This window comes from Narcine bancroftii, chromosome 2 (genome assembly GCF_036971445.1).
Source record: "Narcine bancroftii isolate sNarBan1 chromosome 2, sNarBan1.hap1, whole genome shotgun sequence".
Taxonomy (NCBI): Eukaryota; Metazoa; Chordata; class Chondrichthyes; order Torpediniformes; family Narcinidae; genus Narcine; species Narcine bancroftii.
The window spans coordinates 48,876,058-48,897,012 of record NC_091470.1 but is presented as its reverse complement, the minus strand read 5'-3'; the positions used below and the strand labels follow the sequence as shown (position 1 = coordinate 48,897,012).

The following is a 20,955-nucleotide window of genomic DNA, read 5'->3' as shown; positions in this document are numbered from 1 at the left end:
AAAGACTCATGCTGAGGCTATACAAGAATTCGGTCAGACCACATTTAGAACATTGTGAGCAGATTTGGGCCCCCTATCTAAAGGAGGAAGTGATGATTTACAGCAACTGTAGACTTGTGTTTCACCATGGTGTTGGAGGAGTTTTACAAAAATTATACCAAGGATGAAAGGATAAACACACAAGGAGCATTTATGACTTTAGATTCTGAGAGATTAGAAGTACAAGGGGGATGCTTACATTAGCAGAAGAGTTAAGGTCCAGAGGGCAAAGCTTCATAATTAAAGGGCATCCCTTTAGAAGAGAGATGAAGAACAGTTTCTTCAGCCATAGGGTGATGAATCAGTAGGATTTCTTGCCACAGACAGTTATGGTAGCCAAGTCATTGGGTTTAAAGAGTTTTAATGGTTCTTGATTAGTAAGGTTGTCAAAGGTTATGGGGAGAAGGTGGGAGAATGAGGTTGAGAAGGAAAAATACATCAACCATAATCAAATGTAGCAACTAGACTCAATGGGCCAAATGGCCCAATTCTGTTCCAATGTCTTCAGCACTATGGATTAAAAATCGTCTATAATAATAGCTGATCTTTCCCTGTGATATTCAGTCAGAATATACATTTTAATGATAATGCCAACATGGGCATATTTTGGGTTTCCCTCTAGGTGAGTGTTCAGAAGTGATTTGGCACAAATCAAAAGCTTGTGGCTAGTCAATGATAACTTTATCACACAGTTCGGCGTTCTGCAAATCAAACCTCAGTGAAAATCAGTGATCTGCTGACTTTCAGCTTCACTTAACTGTGCAAAGACCTTGCAGAATAGATGTGGTCATACAAAAAAAATTGCCAAATTACAAATATTTTAACCAACCTTGCTCCTCACAGTCTCGTTGATGAAAATTTTCATTTGTGTTCTTGAGCTTTGAATGCAAAATACTTTCTTCCTTCAAATTACCTTTAACGTCTATTTCTTTGAAAGTGGTGTAGCTATCACTGGGTGCACAAGGCATTAAGCAGTCCTGATTCATAATTCTATGCTCGGTTTCAAATTCAGGTAGTGAAAGAATCTTGTGGTGAAGTTGAGGACAAGGTAATCCGGAGGTTAAAGGTGATCGGTAAGGAGTGACATGATTATTAGTGAGATGTAAATTATTAAAAATAAAACTAACAACAGTTAGCAAAGATAAAGAATCACCTTTGTTACTTCCATTAAACTGGCCATCCATGGAAGGTCCTTCAACAGTTTTAAGTGGTTTTAGAAACATTCCTTCTTTAATTTCTAATCTGTTCTTCCTTGATATTTCCTTATTGTCATGAATCAGAATAGTTTCACTTGAATGCAGCTTGCTCTTTAATACTCTATGCCATTCTCCTGTTTCATGAAATTGTTCACTCTCAACCACATTCAGCAGATACTTGTTGACATATCCACAAAGCTGTGAGTTTGCACTGGTTCGAATCATTCCTTCAAGAGTTTCAAAGTCCTGTTTACCATCATCTATATTTCTTTTACTAAAAGAATTTTCACATTCTATGCTAGTCATTGGTACATAGTCAACATTACACTTGTTTACAATTTTGTTTGTCATTTCAGTTACCACCATGGAAATGTTTTGTTCCTTGGCACAGAAATGGATTGTATCCTTTTCAGGTGAACTACAAATCTTCATTCCTTCTGTGCTCAAAATATTTGGAACATCTTCTTGCAAAACCACATCCGCAGCCTGCACATTGGCAACCATACAAGCTGTAGTGCTCTTGATTGTTAATCCATCATCAGAGAGATAATTGGTGAACCTCAAAGGTGAATTTGTCCCAGATTGTGGACTCCTGGATTTATCTGATAAATCCCCAGTCTTCTCATTTCCATGCAAGAAATTATCATGTTCCTCTTGCAGGAATTGGATGGTGCCTTGTCGGTCACCTAATAAATTCTTGCTGCAAGTGACTAGATCTTTAGTATTACGTTCATTGCCATACCCTGACAAAAAGATGCAGCCATCATCTTCTAACCCAAATATTCTTGCATCATCCTGAACATCCAAGTTGTCCCTTTGCCGCTTTGACTTGGGTGCCTTTGTTTCCAAATGCAAGTCAATATTGGCCATAGTTGTCTGAAGACTTCTGCTTTTAGTGTAATTAGTTGAATTAGGAGATTTGATTACAGAATCTTTTATCAGATTTCTCTTATCACTTATGACATTAATAGGTTCTGATCCAGAAATAGATTTATTTTTTATGTTTAGATGTGAAGACTCCTCAATACTTTCTCTTCTTTTGCTAAGCTTTTTCAGACTTTTAATTGTAGTATCAGAAGTCATTGACACCGGATGCTTCACATCGAATCCACTGCAATCATCTTCTTGTTCATTTGGCTTATTTTCCGTCTTTTGAATGTCCTGAAGTTTCCCATCTTGATTGCCCATGTTCAAAATCAGATGATAAGATGGGTTTATCACAAACGCTTCAGCAAAAATAGATTGTTTTTCAGTAGCATGTAAAGGCACAGTAGTGTTAACAGAGTCCTCTGTCTCAGTTCGCTTCTGAATATATGTAGTGTTGTCACAATACAAGCCTCTTTTTTGCCCATCCTCTGATCCCTCCTTTATTTGACTGTATTCTGGAAAACATTTCATGGAGCTATCTAGCAGCACACTGCATTTCTGCATAATCCATCTAGCCTCTTCCCCAGGACAGTAGTAACTGATGAAGCACAGTTCTTTTATGGGTTTATGTAACTGTTGGGTTGTATGATTGACTTCCATTATATGCAATGTTCCTTCAAATTATTTACTTGCTTCATTTATGAAAAACAAGTTAGAAAAGCTTGTCTCAAACAAATCATGCATTTGTTACGTTCCACTGAAGTCGAATTTTATCTTCACTTGGTCATATTCCTGCAGAAAAAATGATTTTATAAAATTAATTTACTGGATATAATCACCATTATCTATCAACATTAGCAAAAGTTTGACTTATCATCCATCTTAAATTTCTGCACCATAACCTGATCTACATTTTGAATATCTGTTTGGGTCAGGAGTCCTTGCCACTTACAATTTAAAATTTAGGTTAGTGACAATTGATTTTAGCCAGACACAAGGAGATACAACTGAACATGTCTTGTATATAGACAAAAAAAAGTTGTGATTAAAAGCTGCACACAAGCTAATCCAAAATATCAAAGGGTAGCAGAATATGGGAAGTATTGAGGTCTAACTGGGCATTTAAAGAACAATCCACTCTGATATCAAAAGGGATTCATGGAATTAATGCACAGTTATTTTACATTTTAAATTAACACTTTCCAAATCCAAGTCTAACCTGGAATAAAAATTTGAACGGAAACATAATCCTATTTCTGAAACAAGCCACTGAGTCAAGGGCATTTATAAATTGTGCAATGAAAAGCAACAAAGTCAACATTGGTGAACAACAGAGATGAATTTATTAAAGCAGAAAGCTTAATTAAGCTTGTCCATTAAATTATTTTGTAAATGTTTTCTATTTGTGATGAATTGGGCAATTTATTTTAAAAATGTATTTCTTACATTTATTCACTTGATTGAAAGAAGAGGAAAAAAAGTGGAATTACAAATGAACTTAACTTGAAGCATTATAGGGAGACAAAAGGGCTGAGGGTTTGGACAGGAGGCTGGTGGAAGTTGTTGGTGTACCAATCAATGTTTAATTAAGCAGTTCAGCAAAGGGGTTTGAACAGCAGAAGGATTAGTGAAAAGATTTGAAATAAATGAATACAATGTTGAAAGAATTTGACAGATGAAGTGGGCTTATGGAAATTTAATGAATAAACAAAAAAGGCACTCAAACAATATTCTTTGGCACTAATTAGATAGGTTACGGGGACATGATGAAAGCAATATTATAAAGGGATAAGTATTTTCATGCATCAACTTAAAATGTCATGAATTATTTTTGAATTGAATTATAAGCCACATTGGACTCATGAAAAATGAAATAAAACCTTAACTGAGTTCACAACTAAGGAAATTTAAAAAAAAAACATTAAATATGCATGAAGAAAGTTGAGGGGGAGAAAATACGAACAAATGCTTTGAGCGAGAAGAAACTTACCTCTGGACTTTAAATACTGGCAATAGGGATTTCTTAAAAGAAGGGACACAAATTCTTAATTAGTATGTTTGCTCTTTCTACACTTTTCTTCTATGTTGATAAGTATTCCTCGACATCAATATCCACAGTTTCCAACTACAAATTACTGGCACCTATTCCACAACCCTAACATCTTGCTCTTTCTTCCTCGACATCACACCTGCAAACCCATCCACAACTTATGTAATGTCACACTGCTGCTGTCTTTGGTAAAGTGATAGATGATCCCTAACTAAATAATGGAAGACTGAAGCTATCATCTCTGGTATCAATGATAAAGTCTGCATTTTCCTACAAACAACAAAAACTTCCTACCCACAATCTTTGATGATTAAAAACCTTGGCACCCTGTTTAAACGTGAACAGGAGCATCAGATTTCATATCCTCTCAGACAAATACAACTTTGTTACTACTTCTGAAGAAAACATCCTGACAGTTCACCTCAGATAAACTAGCAGTGAAGCTATAAACACATGCTACCATATCTTTGGTCACAGTTATTCAATTCTTCAAGTAATGTAATTTCACCCAGAACAACACAGCTTGTATCCAACCATCTTCCCATCAGTGTTTTTTTTTTCTTCTGATCAATATTTGTTTTTAGTTCCACAAGGACATTTAATGTAAAATTCACATCCTTGTGTATACATTTCTTCTGAGGTCCCTCCCACCTTGCCCAATAATCTCCATTTCAAACACCCTCAACAGCCATCCAGTGTCCCGAACATATTACCTTCCCCTTTCAATCGGAAATTAACGACAATTATTTCTTCTTTAAAGTGTTTATCTTAAATAAATTTCCTGGATTATTATTCTTATTCATTCAATTTAATTATTTTTAAAAATGCATGGCCATCCTTTATTAATCCCCAAGACCTTTCCTTACTTTAAAATTCACCCCTGAAGTTTTTGTTATTATTGGTGGAGGAGGGTATTATCGACATTGGCGGTTTTGAGATTGTGACCCTGATTCTAGACACTCTACATAGGGGAAACAAATTCCTCATCGGCCCTGTCAAGCCCTGTAAAAATGAGCCTTGATGAAGAGTACGGATTCAAATGTCAACTATTCTTTTTCTCCCACTGATTTTGCTCAACCCATTGATATCCTCCATCAGATTGTTTTTGTCAGTAAAAACTTTGAACGTTTCACTGAGATTACTATTCATTGTGCTGAACTCTTGAATGTATGGGCCCAGTCTATACATTTCCACATGCAACATACTCAGCAGCACAAACTGGTCAACTGTTTCTGCACCAATTCTAGAGTAGAATTCCAGTTTGTCCTTTAAGGTTAGCATACTTTGTACAATATTCCAAATGTACATTTTTTGAGCAAGAGATCTCCATTCTTGTAATGAAGGCCAACATCCCATTTTCCTTCCCCTAGTTTGCCGCAGCTGCTCGCTAAATCTCAGTTATTTATATACAAAATCATGCATCTTCAGAACAAAATCTTTCAAATTCTCTCAATGTTTAAAAAAATAATGCCTGTTGTTTTTCTACTACAGTGGTTGACCTTGCATTTTTTTTTCCCCCATTTTCCATCCACCAGGAGGTCTCCCATTTGCCAATACTATCTAGGCTCCATGATGCCTTTTTTGCATTCTCCTCAAGTAGGTAAACAGCTACCTAACATTCATTCATCAGAACTTCGGCACAAAAGATATAGAATTCTGGGCTCTGTTTACATTTTTTTCTGGTTTGATATTTATCCAAGAAGATGATGGTTTCTAAAAGATCCATTGCCTCAAAAATGAATCAGGAATCACAAATAAATATTTGCTGTGTTGCAGCTTTATTGGTCCATAATTGTTCACATGACAATGACTAATGCAAAAGGCACAATTCACTGAAAACAGAAATATACATCTTTTTTTAAAAAAAACTGACACGATCATCTCTAAAATCAGAAAACAATAGGTTAAATCCAGGATCTGATCATAAGCCAGACTTGCACTCCAAAGGTGTATTTTTTGCAGCACACTATTGATAAATGTGATGCATTTCAAGAGAGGAAATCAAGGCCCTTTCTGACCTCTCAGTGAAAACATCACCTTCTAAAGGCAGCTCTAGATTTGTTTATTTATTTCAAAGCTGCTCTGTGACAAATTGCACGTTCCAAGCTTTTTCATAACAATAAGCCTTCGTTGAGATCTCTTCAAATGCTTTGAAATCAAAGTCAAATTATCTGCTGTTAAATCTAAATGCATCTTTCTGTAATCTTCCATCATATGGCATTAGAAGGAATTTATGTTTCAAATGGATAGCAAATTAAAATATATTAGGCCCTGTTGCAATAAAAATGTTCTTTCTAACCTAATATCAATATGCAAATAACTGGAGTATAATCACCAAACTGCATGACTAAGTGACATATTTTTAACTAAATCTGCGACTGACATTATACATTGCAAGCAGAAGTTGAAAATTCAAGATTTAAAAAAAAAATAACACTTCCAAGCTGCATGCTGGGCGATTCGACGGCATCCAAGCTGCATGCTGGGCGATTCGACGGCATCCAAGCTGCATGCTGGGCGATTCGACGGCATCCAAGCTGCATGCTGGGCGATTCGACGGCATCCAAGCTGCATGCTGGGCGATTCGACGGCATCCAAGCTGCATGCTGGGCGATTCGACGGCATCCAAGCTGCATGCTGGGCGATTCGACGGCATCCAAGCTGCATGCTGGGCGATTCGACGGCATCCAAGCTGCATGCTGGGCGATTCGACGGCATCCAAGCTGCATGCTGGGCGATTCGACGGCATCCAAGCTGCATGCTGGGCGATTCGACGGCATCCAAGCTGCATGCTGGGCGATTCGACGGCATCCAAGCTGCATGCTGGGCGATTCGACGGCATCCAAGCTGCATGCTGGGCGATTCGACGGCATCCAAGCTGCATGCTGGGCGATTCGACGGCATCCAAGCTGCATGCTGGGCGATTCGACGGCATCCAAGCTGCATGCTGGGCGATTCGACGGCATCCAAGCTGCATGCTGGGCGATTCGACGGCATCCAAGCTGCATGCTGGGCGATTCGACGGCATCCAAGCTGCATGCTGGGCGATTCGACGGCATCCAAGCTGCATGCTGGGCGATTCGACGGCATCCAAGCTGCATGCTGGGCGATTCGACGGCATCCAAGCTGCATGCTGGGCGATTCGACGGCATCCAAGCTGCATGCTGGGCGATTCGACGGCATCCAAGCTGCATGCTGGGCGATTCGACGGCATCCAAGCTGCATGCTGGGCGATTCGACGGCATCCAAGCTGCATGCTGGGCGATTCGACGGCATCCAAGCTGCATGCTGGGCGATTCGACGGCATCCAAGCTGCATGCTGGGCGATTCGACGGCATCCAAGCTGCATGCTGGGCGATTCGACGGCATCCAAGCTGCATGCTGGGCGATTCGACGGCATCCAAGCTGCATGCTGGGCGATTCGACGGCATCCAAGCTGCATGCTGGGCGATTCGACGGCATCCAAGCTGCATGCTGGGCGATTCGACGGCATCCAAGCTGCATGCTGGGCGATTCGACGGCATCCAAGCTGCATGCTGGGCGATTCGACGGCATCCAAGCTGCATGCTGGGCGATTCGACGGCATCCAAGCTGCATGCTGGGCGATTCGACGGCATCCAAGCTGCATGCTGGGCGATTCGACGGCATCCAAGCTGCATGCTGGGCGATTCGACGGCATCCAAGCTGCATGCTGGGCGATTCGACGGCATCCAAGCTGCATGCTGGGCGATTCGACGGCATCCAAGCTGCATGCTGGGCGATTCGACGGCATCCAAGCTGCATGCTGGGCGATTCGACGGCATCCAAGCCGCATGCTGGGCGATTCGACGGCATCCAAGCCGCATGCTGGGCGATTCGACGGCATCCAAGCCGCATGCTGGGCGATTCGACGGCATCCAAGCCGCATGCTGGGCGATTCGACGGCATCCAAGCCGCATGCTGGGCGATTCGACGGCATCCAAGCCGCATGCTGGGCGATTCGACGGCATCCAAGCCGCATGCTGGGCGATTCGACGGCATCCAAGCCGCATGCTGGGCGATTCGACGGCATCCAAGCCGCATGCTGGGCGATTCGACGGCATCCAAGCCGCATGCTGGGCGATTCGACGGCATCCAAGCCGCATGCTGGGCGATTCGACGGCATCCAAGCCGCATGCTGGGCGATTCGACGGCACCCAAGCCGCATGCTGGGCGATTCGACGGCACCCAAGCCGCATGCTGGGCGATTCGACGGCACCCAAGCCGCATGCTGGGCGATTCGACGGCACCCAAGCCGCATGCTGGGCGATTCGACGGCACCCAAGCCGCATGCTGGGCGATTCGACGGCACCCAAGCCGCATGCTGGGCGATTCGACGGCACCCAAGCCGCATGCTGGGCGATTCGACGGCACCCAAGCCGCATGCTGGGCGATTCGACGGCACCCAAGCCGCATGCTGGGCGATTCGACGGCACCCAAGCCGCATGCTGGGCGATTCGACGGCACCCAAGCCGCATGCTGGGCGATTCGACGGCACCCAAGCCGCATGCTGGGCGATTCGACGGCACCCAAGCCGCATGCTGGGCGATTCGACGGCACCCAAGCCGCATGCTGGGCGATTCGACGGCACCCAAGCCGCATGCTGGGCGATTCGACGGCACCCAAGCCGCATGCTGGGCGATTCGACGGCACCCAAGCCGCATGCTGGGCGATTCGACGGCACCCAAGCCGCATGCTGGGCGATTCGACGGCACCCAAGCCGCATGCTGGGCGATTCGACGGCACCCAAGCCGCATGCTGGGCGATTCGACGGCACCCAAGCCGCATGCTGGGCGATTCGACGGCACCCAAGCCGCATGCTGGGCGATTCGACGGCACCCAAGCCGCATGCTGGGCGATTCGACGGCACCCAAGCCGCATGCTGGGCGATTCGACGGCACCCAAGCCGCATGCTGGGCGATTCGACGGCACCCAAGCCGCATGCTGGGCGATTCGACGGCACCCAAGCCGCATGCTGGGCGATTCGACGGCACCCAAGCCGCATGCTGGGCGATTCGACGGCACCCAAGCCGCATGCTGGGCGATTCGACGGCACCCAAGCCGCATGCTGGGCGATTCGACGGCACCCAAGCCGCATGCTGGGCGATTCGACGGCACCCAAGCCGCATGCTGGGCGATTCGACGGCACCCAAGCCGCATGCTGGGCGATTCGACGGCACCCAAGCCGCATGCTGGGCGATTCGACGGCACCCAAGCCGCATGCTGGGCGATTCGACGGCACCCAAGCCGCATGCTGGGCGATTCGACGGCACCCAAGCCGCATGCTGGGCGATTCGACGGCACCCAAGCCGCATGCTGGGCGATTCGACGGCACCCAAGCCGCATGCTGGGCGATTCGACGGCACCCAAGCCGCATGCTGGGCGATTCGACGGCACCCAAGCCGCATGCTGGGCGATTCGACGGCACCCAAGCCGCATGCTGGGCGATTCGACGGCACCCAAGCCGCATGCTGGGCGATTCGACGGCACCCAAGCCGCATGCTGGGCGATTCGACGGCACCCAAGCCGCATGCTGGGCGATTCGACGGCACCCAAGCCGCATGCTGGGCGATTCGACGGCACCCAAGCCGCATGCTGGGCGATTCGACGGCACCCAAGCCGCATGCTGGGCGATTCGACGGCACCCAAGCCGCATGCTGGGCGATTCGACGGCACCCAAGCCGCATGCTGGGCGATTCGACGGCACCCAAGCCGCATGCTGGGCGATTCGACGGCACCCAAGCCGCATGCTGGGCGATTCGACGGCACCCAAGCCGCATGCTGGGCGATTCGACGGCACCCAAGCCGCATGCTGGGCGATTCGACGGCACCCAAGCCGCATGCTGGGCGATTCGACGGCACCCAAGCCGCATGCTGGGCGATTCGACGGCACCCAAGCCGCATGCTGGGCGATTCGACGGCACCCAAGCCGCATGCTGGGCGATTCGACGGCACCCAAGCCGCATGCTGGGCGATTCGACGGCACCCAAGCCGCATGCTGGGCGATTCGACGGCACCCAAGCCGCATGCTGGGCGATTCGACGGCACCCAAGCCGCATGCTGGGCGATTCGACGGCACCCAAGCCGCATGCTGGGCGATTCGACGGCACCCAAGCCGCATGCTGGGCGATTCGACGGCACCCAAGCCGCATGCTGGGCGATTCGACGGCACCCAAGCCGCATGCTGGGCGATTCGACGGCACCCAAGCCGCATGCTGGGCGATTCGACGGCACCCAAGCCGCATGCTGGGCGATTCGACGGCACCCAAGCCGCATGCTGGGCGATTCGACGGCACCCAAGCCGCATGCTGGGCGATTCGACGGCACCCAAGCCGCATGCTGGGCGATTCGACGGCACCCAAGCCGCATGCTGGGCGATTCGACGGCACCCAAGCCGCATGCTGGGCGATTCGACGGCACCCAAGCCGCATGCTGGGCGATTCGACGGCACCCAAGCCGCATGCTGGGCGATTCGACGGCACCCAAGCCGCATGCTGGGCGATTCGACGGCACCCAAGCCGCATGCTGGGCGATTCGACGGCACCCAAGCCGCATGCTGGGCGATTCGACGGCACCCAAGCCGCATGCTGGGCGATTCGACGGCACCCAAGCCGCATGCTGGGCGATTCGACGGCACCCAAGCCGCATGCTGGGCGATTCGACGGCACCCAAGCCGCATGCTGGGCGATTCGACGGCACCCAAGCCGCATGCTGGGCGATTCGACGGCACCCAAGCCGCATGCTGGGCGATTCGACGGCACCCAAGCCGCATGCTGGGCGATTCGACGGCACCCAAGCCGCATGCTGGGCGATTCGACGGCACCCAAGCCGCATGCTGGGCGATTCGACGGCACCCAAGCCGCATGCTGGGCGATTCGACGGCACCCAAGCCGCATGCTGGGCGATTCGACGGCACCCAAGCCGCATGCTGGGCGATTCGACGGCACCCAAGCCGCATGCTGGGCGATTCGACGGCACCCAAGCCGCATGCTGGGCGATTCGACGGCACCCAAGCCGCATGCTGGGCGATTCGACGGCACCCAAGCCGCATGCTGGGCGATTCGACGGCACCCAAGCCGCATGCTGGGCGATTCGACGGCACCCAAGCCGCATGCTGGGCGATTCGACGGCACCCAAGCCGCATGCTGGGCGATTCGACGGCACCCAAGCCGCATGCTGGGCGATTCGACGGCAGCCAAGCCGCATGCTGGGCGATTCGACGGCAGCCAAGCCGCATGCTGGGCGATTCGACGGCAGCCAAGCCGCATGCTGGGCGATTCGACGGCAGCCAAGCCGCATGCTGGGCGATTCGACGGCAGCCAAGCCGCATGCTGGGCGATTCGACGGCAGCCAAGCCGCATGCTGGGCGGTTCGACGGCAGCCAAGCCGCATGCTGGGCGGTTCGACGGCAGCCAAGCCGCATGCTGGGCGGTTCGACGGCAGCCAAGCCGCATGCTGGGCGGTTCGACGGCAGCCAAGCCGCATGCTGGGCGGTTCGACGGCAGCCAAGCCGCATGCTGGGCGGTTCGACGGCAGCCAAGCCGCATGCTGGGCGGTTCGACGGCAGCCAAGCCGCATGCTGGGCGGTTCGACGGCAGCCAAGCCGCATGCTGGGCGGTTCGACGGCAGCCAAGCCGCATGCTGGGCGGTTCGACGGCAGCCAAGCCGCATGCTGGGCGGTTCGACGGCAGCCAAGCCGCATGCTGGGCTGTTCGACGGCAGCCAAGCCGCATGCTGGGCTGTTCGACGGCAGCCAAGCCGCATGCTGGGCTGTTCGACGGCAGCCAAGCCGCATGCTGGGCTGTTCGACGGCAGCCAAGCCGCATGCTGGGCTGTTCGACGGCACCAAGCCGCATGCTGGGCTGTTCGACGGCACCCGAGCCGCATGCTGGGCTGTTCGACGGCACCCGAGCCGCATGCTGGGCTGTTCGACGGCACCCGAGCCGCATGCTGGGCTGTTCGACGGCACCCGAGCCGCATGCTGGGCTGTTCGACGGCACCCGAGCCGCATGCTGGGCTGTTCGACGGCACCCGAGCCGCATGCTGGGCTGTTCGACGGCACCCGAGCCGCATGCTGGGCTGTTCGACGGCACCCGAGCCGCATGCTGGGCTGTTCGACGGCACCCGAGCCGCATGCTGGGCTGTTCGACGGCACCCGAGCCGCATGCTGGGCTGTTCGACGGCACCCGAGCCGCATGCTGGGCTGTTCGACGGCACCCGAGCCGCATGCTGGGCTGTTCGACGGCACCCGAGCCGCATGCTGGGCTGTTCGACGGCACCCGAGCCGCATGCTGGGCTGTTCGACGGCACCCGAGCCGCATGCTGGGCTGTTCGACGGCACCCGAGCCGCATGCTGGGCTGTTCGACGGCACCCGAGCCGCATGCTGGGCTGTTCGACGGCACCCGAGCCGCATGCTGGGCTGTTCGACGGCACCCGAGCCGCATGCTGGGCTGTTCGACGGCACCCGAGCCGCATGCTGGGCTGTTCGACGGCACCCGAGCCGCATGCTGGGCTGTTCGACGGCACCCGAGCCGCATGCTGGGCTGTTCGACGGCACCCGAGCCGCATGCTGGGCTGTTCGACGGCACCCGAGCCGCATGCTGGGCTGTTCGACGGCACCCGAGCTGCATGCTGGGCTGTTCGACGGCACCCGAGCTGCATGCTGGGCTGTTCGACGGCACCCGAGCTGCATGCTGGGCTGTTCGACGGCACCCAAGCTGCATGCTGGGCTGTTCGACGGCACCCAAGCTGCATGCTGGGCTGTTCGACGGCACCCAAGCTGCATGCTGGGCTATTCGACGGCACCCAAGCTGCATGCTGGGCTATTCGACGGCACCCAAGCTGCATGCTGGGCTATTCGACGGCACCCAAGCTGCATGCTGGGCTATTCGACGGCACCCAAGCTGCATGCTGGGCTATTCGACGGCACCCAAGCTGCATGCTGGGCTATTCGACGGCACCCAAGCTGCATGCTGGGCTATTCGACGGCACCCAAGCTGCATGCTGGGCTATTCGACGGCACCCAAGCTGCATGCTGGGCTATTCGACGGCACCCAAGCTGCATGCTGGGCTATTCGACGGCACCCAAGCTGCATGCTGGGCTATTCGACGGCACCCAAGCTGCATGCTGGGCTATTCGACGGCACCCAAGCTGCATGCTGGGCTATTCGACGGCACCCAAGCTGCATGCTGGGCTATTCGACGGCACCCAAGCTGCATGCTGGGCTATTCGACGGCACCCAAGCTGCATGCTGGGCTATTCGACGGCACCCAAGCTGCATGCTGGGCTATTCGACGGCACCCAAGCTGCATGCTGGGCTATTCGACGGCACCCAAGCTGCATGCTGGGCTATTCGACGGCACCCAAGCTGCATGCTGGGCTATTCGACGGCACCCAAGCTGCATGCTGGGCTATTCGACGGCACCCAAGCGGCATGCTGGGCTATTCGACGGCACCCAAGCGGCATGCTGGGCTATTCGACGGCACCCAAGCGGCATGCTGGGCTATTCGACGGCACCCAAGCGGCATGCTGGGCTATTCGACGGCACCCAAGCGGCATGCTGGGCTATTCGACGGCACCCAAGCGGCATGCTGGGCTATTCGACGGCACCCAAGCTGCATGCTGGGCTATTCGACGGCACCCAAGCGGCATGCTGGGCTATTCGACGGCACCCAAGCGGCATGCTGGGCTATTCGACGGCACCCAAGCGGCATGCTGGGCTATTCGACGGCACCCAAGCGGCATGCTGGGCTATTCGACGGCACCCAAGCGGCATGCTGGGCTATTCGACGGCACCCAAGCGGCATGCTGGGCTATTCGACGGCACCCAAGCGGCATGCTGGGCTATTCGACGGCACCCAAGCGGCATGCTGGGCTATTCGACGGCACCCAAGCGGCATGCTGGGCTATTCGACGGCACCCAAGCGGCATGCTGGGCTATTCGACGGCACCCAAGCGGCATGCTGGGCTATTCGACGGCACCCAAGCGGCATGCTGGGCTATTCGACGGCACCCAAGCGGCATGCTGGGCTATTCGACGGCACCCAAGCGGCATGCTGGGCTATTCGACGGCACCCAAGCGGCATGCTGGGCTATTCGACGGCACCCAAGCGGCATGCTGGGCTATTCGACGGCACCCAAGCGGCATGCTGGCTATTCGACGGCACCCAAGCGGCATGCTGGGCTATTCGACGGCACCCAAGCGGCATGCTGGGCTATTCGACGGCACCCAAGCGGCATGCTGGGCTATTCGACGGCACCCAAGCGGCATGCTGGGCTATTCGACGGCACCAAGCTGCATGCTGGGCTATTCGACGGCACCCAAGCTGCATGCTGGGCTATTCGACGGCACCCAAGCTGCATGCTGGGCTATTCGACGGCACCCAAGCTGCATGCTGGGCTATTCGACGGCACCCAAGCTGCATGCTGGGCTGTTCGACGGCACCCAAGCTGCATGCTGGGCTGTTCGACGGCACCCAAGCTGCATGCTGGGCTGTTCGACGGCACCCAAGCTGCATGCTGGGCTGTTCGACGGCACCCAAGCTGCATGCTGGGCTGTTCGACGGCACCCAAGCTGCATGCTGGGCTGTTCGACGGCACCCAAGCTGCATGCTGGGCTGTTCGACGGCACCCAAGCTGCATGCTGGGCTGTTCGACGGCACCCAAGCTGCATGCTGGGCTGTTCGACGGCACCCAAGCTGCATGCTGGGCTGTTCGACGGCACCCAAGCTGCATGCTGGGCTGTTCGACGGCACCCAAGCTGCATGCTGGGCTGTTCGACGGCACCCAAGCTGCATGCTGGGCTGTTCGACGGCACCCAAGCTGCATGCTGGGCTGTTCGACGGCACCCAAGCTGCATGCTGGGCTGTTCGACGGCACCCAAGCTGCATGCTGGGCTGTTCGACGGCACCCAAGCTGCATGCTGGGCTGTTCGACGGCACCCAAGCTGCATGCTGGGCTGTTCGACGGCACCCAAGCTGCATGCTGGGCTGTTCGACGGCACCCAAGCTGCATGCTGGGCTGTTCGACGGCACCCAAGCTGCATGCTGGGCTGTTCGACGGCACCCAAGCTGCATGCTGGGCTGTTCGACGGCACCCAAGCTGCATGCTGGGCTGTTCGACGGCACCCAAGCTGCATGCTGGGCTGTTCGACGGCACCCAAGCTGCATGCTGGGCCTGTTCGACGGCACCCAAGCTGCATGCTGGGCTGTTCGACGGCACCCAAGCTGCATGCTGGGCTGTTCGACGGCACCCAAGCTGCATGCTGGGCTGTTCGACGGCACCCAAGCTGCATGCTGGGCTGTTCGACGGCACCCAAGCTGCATGCTGGGCTGTTCGACGGCACCCAAGCTGCATGCTGGGCTGTTCGACGGCACCCAAGCTGCATGCTGGGCTGTTCGACGGCACCCAAGCTGCATGCTGGGCTGTTCGACGGCACCCAAGCTGCATGCTGGGCTGTTCGACGGCACCCAAGCTGCATGCTGGGCTGTTCGACGGCACCCAAGCTGCATGCTGGGCTGTTCGACGGCACCCAAGCTGCATGCTGGGCTGTTCGACGGCACCCAAGCTGCATGCTGGGCTGTTCGACGGCACCCAAGCTGCATGCTGGGCTGTTCGACGGCACCCAAGCTGCATGCTGGGCTATTCGACGGCACCCAAGCTGCATGCTGGGCTATTCGACGGCACCCAAGCTGCATGCTGGGCTATTCGACGGCACCCAAGCTGCATGCTGGGCTATTCGACGGCACCCAAGCTGCATGCTGGGCTATTCGACGGCACCCAAGCTGCATGCTGGGCTATTCGACGGCACCCAAGCTGCATGCTGGGCTATTCGACGGCACCCAAGCTGCATGCTGGGCTATTCGACGGCACCCAAGCTGCATGCTGGGCTATTCGACGGCACCCAAGCTGCATGCTGGGCTATTCGACGGCACCCAAGCTGCATGCTGGGCTATTCGACGGCACCCAAGCTGCATGCTGGGCTATTCGACGGCACCCAAGCTGCATGCTGGGCTATTCGACGGCACCCAAGCTGCATGCTGGGCTATTCGACGGCACCCAAGCTGCATGCTGGGCTATTCGACGGCACCCAAGCTGCATGCTGGGCTATTCGACGGCACCCAAGCTGCATGCTGGGCTATTCGACGGCACCCAAGCTGCATGCTGGGCTATTCGACGGCACCCAAGCTGCATGCTGGGCTATTCGACGGCACCCAAGCTGCATTACCCAAGCTGCATGCTGGGCTATTCGACGGCACCCCAAGCTGCATGCTGGGCTATTCGACGGCACCCAAGCTGCATGCTGGGCTATTCGACGGCACCCAAGCTGCATGCTGGGCTATTCGACGGCACCCAAGCTGCATGCTGGGCTATTCGACGGCACCCAAGCTGCATGCTGGGGGCTATTCGACGGCACCCAAGCTGCATGCTGGGCTATTCGACGGCACCCAAGCTGCATGCTGGGCTATTCGACGGCACCCAAGCTGCATGCTGGGCTATTCGACGGCACCCAAGCTGCATGCTGGGCTATTCGACGGCACCCAAGCTGCATGCTGGGCTATTCGACGGCACCCAAGCTGCATGCTGGGCTATTCGACGGCACCCAAGCTGCATGCTGGCTATTCGACGGCACCCAAGCTGCATGCTGGCTATTCGACGGCACCCAAGCTGCATGCTGGCTATTCGACGGCACCCAAGCTGCATGCTGGGCTATTCGACCGGCACCCAAGCTGCATGCTGGGCTATTCGACGGCACCCAAGCTGCATGCTGGGCTATTCGACGGCACCCAAGCTGCATGCTGGGCTATTCGACGGCACCCAAGCTGCATGCTGGGCTATTCGACGGCACCCAAGCTGCATGCTGGGCTATTCGACGGCACCCAAGCTGCATGCTGGGCTATTCGACGGCACCCAAGCTGCATGCTGGGCTATTCGACGGCACCCAAGCTGCATGCTGGGCTATTCGACGGCACCCAAGCTGCATGCTGGGCTATTCGACGGCACCCAAGCTGCATGCTGGGCTATTCGACGGCACCCAAGCGCATGCTGGGCTATTCGACGCACCAAGCTGCATGCTGGGCTATTCGACGGCACCCAAGCTGCATGCTGGGCTATTCGACGGCACCCAAGCTGCATGCTGGGGCTATTCGACGGCACCAAGCTGCATGCTGGGCTATTCGACGGCACCCAAGCTGCATGCTGGGCTATTCGACGGCACCAAGCTGCATGCTGGGCTATTCGACGGCACCCAAGCTGCATGCTGGGCTATTCGACGGCACCCAAGCTGCATGCTGGGCTATTCGACGGCACCCAAGCTGCATGCTGGGCTATTCGACGGCACCCAAGCTGCATGCTGGGCTATTCGACGGCATCCAAGCTGCATGCTGGGCTATTCGACGGCATCCAAGACTGCATGCTGGGCTATTCGACGGCATCCAAGCTGCATGCTGGGCTATTCGACGGCATCCAAGCTGCATGCTGGGCTATTCGACGGCATCCAAGCTGCATGCTGGGCTATTCGACGGCACCCAAGCTGCATGCTGTGTTATTCACCGGCATCCAAGAAGCATGCTGTGTTATTCAACGGCATCCAAGATGCATGCTGGGTTATTCAACGGCATCCAAGATGCATGCTGGGTTATTCAAACGGCATCCAAGATGCATGCTGGGTTATTCAACAGCATCCAAGATGCATGCTGGGTTATTCAACAGCATCCAAGATGCATGCTGTGTTATTCAACAGCATCCAAGAATCATGCTGGGTTATTCAACAGCATCCAGAATCATGCTGGGTTATTCAACAGCATCCAAGATGCATGTTGGGTTATTCAACAGCATCCAAGATACACGCTGGGTTATTCAACAGCATTCAAGATGCATGTTGGGTTATTCAATCTCAAGTTCACTGGTAGTTTACAAGAAATATGATAGTAAATTGCCACAATTTCTTGCAAAGAATGTATGCTACTCTTAATGATGTTTGCAAATACAAGATCTGCTTAAATGGTTTGATTTCAGTGTCGTTGCTACTTTTGCACATTAATTGTTCACTAAGTATCATATAGAAATACATCTGTCAATTATCATACAAATTTCTATCATAATTACAGAATATAACAGGGGCTTTGGCCCAATGTTGTGCCAACCTGCCCCATGACAAAATGCTCCTTCCCTAGCTCACATCCATAACCTTTACTTTTCTTGGAACCATATGCCTATCGAAGAGTCTTGTGAATGTCCCTATTGTAGATGTAGCTGCCACCCCTGCCAAAATATTCCAGACACTCACCAGTGTGTTTCAAAAAGATGTACCGCTGACATCTCCCCTAAACTTTCCTTCACTCACCTTGTATAGATTGGTCCTATCAGGGAAAAAGGTACTGGTTGTCCACCTGATTTATGCTCCTCATAATCCTGTATATCTCTTTTAACTCATTGCTCATCCTTCAAAGAGGAAATCCCCAGCTCTATTAACCTGCTCTATAGGACATGTTATCCAATCCAGGCAACATCCTTGTAGGTCTCTTCTGCACTCTTTCTAAAGTATGTACATACTTCTCTAATGAGGACCAGACTGAATGCAACACTTCACATGTGTCTAACCTGAGTTGTATAAACCTCCAATATTTCCTCATGGTTCTCAAACTCAATCCCCAAATTAATGAAAGGCCAGCACACTGTATACCCTTGTCATTATTCTATCCACTTGTGCTGCAACCTTGAGGGATCTATTATAATTGCTAATGTGCAGCATTTCAACTTCCTTGCCAAGAAACCGATCAATTCTTCAGAGTGAAAAGTTATAGAACATTTTAAACTTACAATTCATTTGTTGTTCTTACTTTCACTTCCTGCCTCATAATTTAATCTTTCTTTTCATTTTGCTTTCACAAAGTTTATCCACTAATTCATCCTCCTTTAGTCCACGATCTACTCAGATTTTTCAGCAATTTATATAGAGATCAATTTAAAGACAAATGTGCATCTATAAATTCAGCAAACTACTGTACCAGGCTGTGAGATGGCTTATTCCAGCAACTCTGACCATTAGGTACCATAATTAGATGATTACAATATGTAATATCATCTACTATTTAAATACCAATCATTTATCAATATAAGCATGTGGGACATATCAAAATAATTACTTAGCAATTGTATTACTATTTACATTTCCATTTGAATTATTTTCCAATCTAAAAGAAATTTAGTTATAGGATAAAACTTTTGGTAGCCAGTGAGAATTAATGCTGCATCTTAGGGAGTAGATTTATTTTGCTTCATGAACCTTGAAAGAGTATGGCAAGAAAGGTCAAAAACACTGTTTACTATATTCCAAAAAAAAAACCCTCCACCCTAGAATTCCTACTCCATTGGTAATTAATGTCACACTGGAGTCACCCATTTGATAAATAAACCATGTTTAAAGATAGGACAATTTAACAATATAAAAATCATAAGGTAACAAGTTAAATAACTCCTCGGGAATATTGTTTCCATATTATTAACCCAATGTTTATTTGCACAACTGCACACAAAAAAATTAACCCACGAAAGGGTTAATCCATATATTCCACAGCAAGATTATCGGGAAATTGAACTTAATTCATTTGATTTCATTAGTTACATAAAACGCCTGTTTATTACACGCTGAAAAACCTTGATTCAGAACCAGCTACGGTTGATAATCCATTTACCTGGTATATGATGGACAAGATGTGATGATCCACAGTGGTTTACTTGAGCTGGCCCGAGATGTTATGACCTCGTCAACAGCATTTCTCTCCTCCCCCCCCCCCGCCGCGCAATCGGTTTCGTGACAGCAGCAGCTGTGCTGGGTCGAGGAGAGTGACTGACGGGAAGTGCAGCCACACACGCGCGTCTTTGCAGACGCATCGGACCTATCACAATGGCAGCCGGGGCTGAGACCCGCCCTGGCGAACCGACAACGCGCGTGAGTTAATCTCACTGGTTATTTATAGAGCAGGGCGCTGAACCGGAGCGAAAGGGGACGCATTTCAATCCGACAAAATGCATGTGTCCGGAGTAGTTTTCTTCAACAACTTCTCACATCTGGAGTGCAGTTCCCAACTGTGCTGTTTTATCAAGTAGACTTGGGAGGGGATAAACATTTCACAACCTTCGAGTGATTAAATTTAAAATATTTAACTGCAGAAGTCGTAAAAATCTGCCAATAAAGTAGCGCGCCTTTTTATTTATTTGCAATTTCAAAAAGTTCGGTAATTTATCGCCAAACACAATAGCGCAAATTGAGAAGAGCTGGAGACCCAGAGCAATTTAATGGAATAGGTGCCACGTGTTGAATATCAACCTTCCCGCCCCTCCTCTAAATAAAGATATTTCGAAATCTCTACCCAGAGGGAGGGGAGAGGGGGGGGGGAGAGAGGCGGAGGGGGGGGAGGCGGAGGGGGGGGAGGCGGAGGGGGGGAGGCGGAGGGGGGGGAGGCGGAGGGGGGGGAGGCGGAGGGGGGGAGGCGGAGGGGGGGGAGGCGGAGGGGGGGGGGAGGCGGAGGGGGGGAGGCGGAGGGGGGGGGGAGGCGGAGGGGGGGGGGGAGGCGGAGGGGGGGGGAGGCGGAGGGGGGGGGGAGGCGGAGGGGGGGGAGGCGGAGGGGGGGGAGGCGGAGGGGGGGGGGAGGCGGAGGGGGGGGGAGGCGGAGGGGGGGGGAGGCGGAGGGGGGGGAGGCGGAGGGGGGGGGAGGCGGAGGGGGGGGGAGGCGGAGGGGGGGGAGGCGGAGGGGGGGGGAGGCGGAGGGGGGGGAGGCG

At 52.6% G+C, this 20,955-nt stretch overlaps 1 protein-coding gene across 7 annotated transcripts in view; it reads right to left on the bottom strand.

Annotated features, from left to right (window-relative positions):
* Positions 1-20,031, bottom strand: part of LOC138753515 (formin-like) — a 395,939-nt gene extending 375,908 nt beyond the window's left edge. For 3 of the 7 annotated variants that reach the window (XM_069916624.1, XM_069916625.1, XM_069916626.1), the window contains exons 1-2: positions 19,869-20,030; positions 869-2,894 (exon numbers count right to left, since the gene is read on the bottom strand). In XM_069916624.1, coding sequence (XP_069772725.1) covers positions 869-2,762 — 1,894 coding nt within the window. In that variant the 5' untranslated portion in view covers positions 2,763-2,894; positions 19,869-20,030. Of the gene's footprint in view, positions 1-868; positions 2,895-4,092; positions 4,125-19,868 lie in introns of all 7 variants that reach the window. The other 4 variants (XM_069916622.1, XM_069916621.1, XM_069916627.1 and 1 more) reach the window with 4 other exon arrangements.
* Between the last annotated feature and the right edge of the window lie 924 nt (positions 20,032-20,955).